Below are 7,281 nucleotides of genomic sequence, written 5' to 3'. Positions count from 1 at the left end.
CACCGCCTCACTAGACGAGCTCGATATCTCAACAACCATGATATAGTGTCTCAAGCTCCTTGATCAAAGGTTCAAGGTACACATCCATGTTCTTGACCTTGTGCTTTCTGGGCAGAGAAGTTCTAGCATCATATGACCCTTCTTTATTGACTTCCAAGGAGGGAGATTGTAGTTCACTACTACCACTGGGCCATGTGGTCCATGATGTTAATTTGAGACCAAATGGATTGAATCCATCCATACCCAATCCAAGTCTCAAAGTGACTTGACTTGTCCTTGAATTCCAAACATTCCTCTTTTATGTGTCGCCATGCAAGTGAATCCGTAGAGGGACCCTCATCGTGCCATCTGTGGAATGCTTGTGTGCATGCCATGTCATGAGTTTGGCAATAGACTTGCACTCAAACATGTGTTGAAATTGGGTATGATAGGAAAATTCCTTAACATATTTTCAGCAATCATCCTACCTTGCAAATCACTTTGGTAATGAGACTCTCCACATTTCGGACATTGAGGTGCATCTTTATGAGCACCCCAAAATAGAACACAATCATTGACACATGCATATATACGTTTGTAATCCATGCCATTCCATCAATGCTCTCCTAGCATGTGGCCTTGTGCTTGACATCTTGTTGTCCGAAGGAAGAATCTTCTTCATAAGCCTACAAAGGATTTGAAAGAATTTCAAATATTATTTATAAAGGGTATGATATGTCAAAATTGTGAATTACTAACCACAAACACTAAGGAATCACCAAAAGAGGCTTTTAACACTAACATTGCTCCAACCATACATGGTTTACAAGTTAGTCACTCCAAGGTCACAAGAAGAGTGGAGTATGCACACCTGGTGTAGAGTGGAGTGCAAGTGGATTGTCGTAATTGATCTTCATCAAGTGTGGCTTTGGGATCCTCCTCTCCTTATTTCTCAAAGAAGTCATCCATCATCTGGTCCATGCCAAAATCTTCATTGACTTCATGTGCCATTGATGGAGGCATTTCTTTTCCTCATGTTCAGCACACAGGCTCACCCCACTTGAATCATGGAGGTATCTAAAGCCTTTACATAGTCTTCCACTAAATATGGAGTAATGAGGCATAGACTCCCTCATTTTATGATGTGTCTCCTCCTCCTCCTAAAAAACATGGACTACCATATGAATACCTAAATCATGTTCATAAGAACTTGCAAGATTATATACACTCACCGAACTAGCTAGATGTCGTACATATTTGAATTGTCTTGCACATGCTTTATTGTGATTCATCGTAAATGCACGATTTCTCCCTTGCATCTCTCGCATGGACATGGAATCTTTTGACATAAGAACTCATGCCAACTTTGCATGGGTGCCTCTCATCATTATTGCAATAAGAAGATGTCGATGCCTATACATGGTGGGCACCTAAAAAGCAACTCATGGAATACAAGTGTGTGAACACTCAATTCCACTTCATCAAATAAAAATCAAGCCCTCCGGAATCTACCAAAAATGGCTCTTTGGAAGTTTTTCCTAAATATATGTGGTTATGGGAGTGGTTATCGGTGGGACTATGGGCGTGGCTATAAGCACAACCATAGTCATGCTGATAGCCAAAAACAATCCATAGCTCCCTCCCGAGCAGTATGCCACACACTTTTGTATTCTTGAGTTCACTGCTCCTTGACTATGTCGCAAGTTACCTCATTTATTCTCCTACCTTTTCCTTCACAATCCCTCCCTTACCATTCACAAGCTCTCCTCCCTTAACAAGCCCTCCGTCACCTTCACAAGCCCTCTCCTCTTCTCCCTTCACATGGCTCACAAGCCCTTCTCCAACCCTCCTCTCTCACCTTTACAATCCCTTCTCCTCTTCTCCCTCACAAGCCCTCCTCCTCTTCTCCCTTCCCACCTTCACAAGCCCTTCTCACAAGCAAAACCTTCACTTTCACAACCCTAAACCCTTCACAACAAACCCTCCTCTCCATTCATATGGAAAAAAGATCCCATCTCCCCACAAGCATCACAAACAAGCCATATCAAGGTATGTGCCATATCCTTATCTTCTTTGTTTTATTTAATCTTTTTTTTTCTAAAAGTGCACTAATTTGTAGGGTTTGAGACACCTCAAATTTATTTCTTGTTCTCTTATATGCTTACTTCTCTTGTATGCTTGCTTGCTCTCTTGGTTTCTCTCTTGTATGCTTGTATGCTCTCTTGAATGCTTAACTAGTTGTATTAATAGTTTTTTATAAATAAAAACTTGCTTATCTTTTTCTTTTTGTGGGTATTCTTTGGATAGGTTAAGGCAATCTTCTTCAAAGAAGATCATTACATACAAGCTTCTAAAAAGCATTCAAGAGAAGATCATTACATACAAGCTTCTTCAAAGAAGATCATTACATACAAGCTTCTAAAAAGCATAAGAGGTAAGCCCCTTGACCTTAATCTTTGTTATTTTTGCACCTACTCGGGCTTATCCCCTGCCTATTATGTGCCTATCATGTTAGCTATCCCATAGTCGCCCACATCCATGCTTCCCACCACCTTCCTTACCCCTCTCACTTCTACTTTGCCTACCCCTCATACTTCCACTTTCTATACTTCTTGCCCTTCAACTTCTCCTAGTGCTTATTGTACTCCTATCCCATTCACGATGCCATCTCCATAGCACTTGGCATCCTCACGATGATCTAGAAGTGGGGAAGGTAGGTGCAGGGGATGCTTTGGGGGAGGTGCATGATCACCTTCGCCTATGGCAATGTGCACGGGGAGGATGGGATGATTTACTATACCCTAGATAAGGAGGCGAGCCTTATATGGATGACATGAGGTAAAGGGTTTATTATACCTTCTGTCATTTAGTTAACCAAATCTATAAGGATTCCTTCAAACCATGGGGAGAACAAAAAGGTAAAGACTTCATGTATGTAGTTCAGTACATACATGAGTGGTTTCCAAACCCACCACACACACTCACATTTTTTTGACGAGTGGGTGAGGAATGGCATTATAAAGATGCTTAATAATAGGAGGTCTTGTGCAAGGAGGTGCATGAAAGGAGGAAAACAATTGCTCGCCAACAACTGCCTTATTAAGGGAGGCTAGAAGAAGGCAAAGAAGGAAGCTAGGTAGGATACTCAACATAAGGTGGCACACACGAGGCAATGACTAAAGTTGATGAAGTATAGATCCGAACAAAAGACATGTTTGGCTCGCACAATTTGTAAGTTTTCTCTTTGCCATTTTCACCAAGTTTATTTCATGTGTCGTCATAATTTTCATATCTCATGCATGTTCAAATTTATAATAGGAAAGGGTAACAGCCTCCACCGTTTGGGGAGAATAGGTGCTGCAAGAACCACAACGAAGTGGACACTTGGGAGTGTCTCAAATTCTTGGAAGTGATCAGTGAGATAGATATCCAACGAGCTCGGCAAGGCAACTTGGTGAGACTCTAAACTCGATTTTTAACCAACTTGTTTTGCTTGTGGCTAACATGTTTGCATTGTATCACTATTTAATGCAGGAAGACGGGGATGCTGAAAGTGACGGTAATGATGAAGGTGGTGGTGCACGTGGTGAAGATGCAGGTGAAGATAAAAATGAAGACAATGAATTAATTTAATTAGTATCTTCATCTTTATTCATTTTTGGGACATAAAAGCCTTATGTATTTTGCAACTTTATACATAATTTATAAGTAATAAAAACCATGGCATTGTTGTATTACAATTTTTTTGTGTGTTTTAAGTGTTTGTCTTTTAAAAAAAAGTTTAAATAATGTGATTAAAAAAACGGGGAGAGAACGAGTGAGATATGTGGGGACACATGTCCTCACATAACTCACCCATTTTATCCTTGTTTTTTTGGCAGACAGTACGTGGCTATATGTGCTGTTGTAAATGCAGTAGCCGCATGCTCGTAGCCGTGCCCATAGCCACGCTTATAGCCGTGTAAATGTTGAATTCCGTTTATAGATCCTTTCAAATTTTTATGGCTCTTCATATGGTTGTGCTCTTCATTTGTTGTAGTGATCCTACTTGGCAGAGTGCCAAGACTACATAAATTGTCTCCTGGCTACACTTGGCTCCCACTATCCAGTGTCTAAAATGGAAACTGTCGAGTACTCAAGTGCTCACCACAATGGCTACTCCTCATAAAGGGGGCTTTACAAAATAGAGCACATTCGTCACCCACAAAAACATCATGAGGGAGGAGTGTTAAGCAAATGCTTTTCCAATAGAAACACCAACCCAAGAACCAATGCTAGAGATAGAAGAAAGTCCAAGGAAGAATAGAAGGCAATGCTAGAGATGAAAGAAGGTCCAAGGAAGGAGGTAGTAGGCAATAAAATCCCCTATATTTTTCAGCTAACCCCAACTAGCCCCATGCTAGCGACAACATGTGTACCGATACCTTATAGCCACCATGCGCGAGACTTGCGCTATTAATTTACTTTTCTTGTCATTGAACCATTCAAGATAATACACAACAACTTCCTTCTTCCACATGCAAACTACATGAGAACCTAAAACCTTATTTATGGCCCCCACACCTTACATAAAGATAAAGATGGTAAATGTAGGAACACTTTACAGTAGCAATATAGTTCTCATGCATGTCATCAAATCCCAGCAAGGATAACCGCACCAATATCGAGGATTCCACCGAGGAGAGTGGCGACGCATAAGTTCAGCTCACCTGTAATACTGGCCTCCACGATGACGTAGAGACCCCCATCAACCAGCTGCACGGGGCCTTTCTTGTTGCCGGAGTGGTTGTTCTTGAAGTAGCACTGTTGCTGCTTTGGCTGCAGAACCACGGAAGCGCCCACGTTCAGCACGATGGAAGCTGCCACGTCCACGACTGGCAGGATGAGGACGTTCTGGTTGGAGTTATTCTTGATGGTGCAGTTTGCCTCTGCCACTTGGGAGCGCCCCAGAATGAGCGCCAATGCCATAGCCACAAGCACGAAGGTCTTCTTCATTTTCACTAGAGCTGTTTGTAGGGTATGAGCAAGCAAGCAATTGCTCTAGCTCTCTCGTGTATTGCCTCCACTATGAGCGCTAGAGCTGTATTTATAACCTTCGCTCAGCCGAGCTACTGAACGTTAATTATCGTGGTTTAGTTTGCGCTTAAAAGCGATTAGGGGAGTCGCCTTGGCCTTTTACTTTTTGGACCCTTGGGGGCTCGATTTCCACAAAGGAGGCCTGCGCTACGGGTACGCTTCGGCGTTTAGCCGCTGCTTCAACGCGTGTATGGAGCCCAGAAAAAAAGCACTACAGGCTACGTACTAAGTCAACCTCGTTATAGGTTACTGCTGTCTGTGGTTTAAAGGTCACGTTGCACCGTAGCAAGTTGCAAGATCACAAATAATACAGTATATCAATAGTCGCTACAAATGAAAGTGACTCCCACTTTGTTTGTGATGTGGAATTCTGCTCCATATGTGACAAGTATCTTGTTGACAATATAACACAGGGATACGATACTCTCCATGCTGACTGAATATGTCATAGCTAAGAAAAATTCTCTCTCTCTCTCTCACACACACACACAAGAAACATTTAATCGCTCTCTTGATGGGGAATCTTTAAATATAGCAGAAAATTTTAGAGATTTTCTAGCTATGCAAAGGAGGATTAGAAAATTTTAGAGATTTTCTAGCTATGCAAAGGAGGATTTCTTATATAAGACTGTGCTTTTTGAGGGAGCTTGGTGGAGGGAGTTTTTCTTCTCTCTCTCTACTTGAACAATCTCTCTCTAACTATTGCCACCACCGTTTCCGCCCACTACTGCCCAACCCAGCCCACAACTCCCTCTCTCTATTGTTGCCACCCTCTCTTCCCTCCCCCTCTCTCTCTTCCGTCCCTTTCACTCTAGTCCCATCCTCCCTCTCTCACTCTCTCTAACCTTGTCTCTCTTTGCTAACTCTCTCTATCCTCCCCGTGTCAGTCTCTCTATCCTTCTCTTTTCTCACTCTCTCTATCCTCCCTATCTCACTCTCTCTATCCTTCTCTTTCTTAACTCTCTTTATTCTTCGCTTTCTTTGGTAACTTTCTCTATCCTCTCCCCCCCCTCTCTCTCTCTCTCTCCTTCATTTCCCTCTCCCTCCCTCCCGCCTTTCACTCTCCCACTCTCTCTCTCTCCTTCTCCCACCCTCCCTATGCATAATCTCTTCTTCCCTCCCTTTGGCCCTGGTCTCTCTTTCACCTCATTTCTCTGTCTCTCCCTCATCTTCACATGAATTTTTCATAGCATTGCATGTGAGTTTATTTTCTACATTCGTATTTTTACATTTGCATGACATTGCGTGCTCTTTATTATCCAATTCCATGTCAATGCATGTATGTGCCATTACAATACATTGCATTGCATATGGATGTTATTACATGTACATGCCATTGCATGGTACTCCATGCCCTTTGCCGCATAGTGTTGCATGTCATTTACATAGTGTTGTATGTTAATGCATACATGTGCCATTAAATACATTGCATTATTGCATGGCAAGGCATTGCATCTAGATGTTATTACATGTGCATATCATTGCATGGTGCTCCATTCTCTTTTCATATTGTTGTATGTGATTGTATGTGATTTGAAGCCTTTGCATGTGAGTACAATTAATAAGGTGAATAATGTAAAGAATTCTACATACAAGATAATTTCATTCTAGGCAAGATATCTACTATGGCTTGCGTACTAGATATTAAGAGGTAGTGAAGAATATAAATTTATTAAGGTCAATAATTTTCCAATTATGATTGAGAACATGGCCTAAGTATTTAAGAGGAAGAGGGAGAGAGAGAGAGAGCGAGAGGGAGTGAGAGCGATAAAAGAACATGATGATATTGCATCCTTAGGATCGAAAATATTGCTTTCAATTATAGATAAAACCAAGTTCATTCATACACATCTTCCAAATACAACTCTTCTATCATAACTATTATTCAAAACATACGGCAAATAAAAAATTTTACATAATTAACCAAAACAACAAACAAACTGAAAATTCACCAAGGCAATTATTACAAAAGATAAGAAGATCTATAGTTGAGACCACTTTATTCCAAAGAAGGCTGTTATATCTGCAATTATGTACTTATAAGGGCTATTGCAATCAAACATTGTTTAAAATTAATAACATACCATAACTACCTACGGTTCCTACACCTATACGCTTTTTTGGGCTGTTCTATTCTTTAATAACTTTGCCAAGTGCCGATATCATTTCCAATCTTCATGTTCCACACATACAAATTTCCAAAATGAATAGGCTCATCCGCTAGCA

General features: G+C 41.1%; 1 protein-coding gene across 1 annotated transcript; it reads right to left on the bottom strand.

The window, feature by feature from the left end:
• Positions 1–4,469: 4,469 nt before the first annotated feature.
• Positions 4,470–5,062, bottom strand: LOC147631348 (uncharacterized). The gene has a single exon (XM_086809077.1). It carries the CDS (start codon positions 4,972–4,974, stop codon positions 4,612–4,614), a length of 363 nt encoding a protein of 120 aa, XP_086665203.1. The 5' UTR covers positions 4,975–5,062; the 3' UTR covers positions 4,470–4,611.
• Between the last annotated feature and the right edge of the window lie 2,219 nt (positions 5,063–7,281).

The sequence above is a fragment of the Cibotium barometz genome, chromosome 15, assembly GCF_041138505.1.
Source record: "Cibotium barometz isolate CiBa-2024 chromosome 15, ASM4113850v1, whole genome shotgun sequence".
In the NCBI taxonomy this organism is placed as follows: Eukaryota; Viridiplantae; Streptophyta; class Polypodiopsida; order Cyatheales; family Cibotiaceae; genus Cibotium; species Cibotium barometz.
This window is presented reverse-complemented; position numbering and strand designations above follow the sequence as displayed.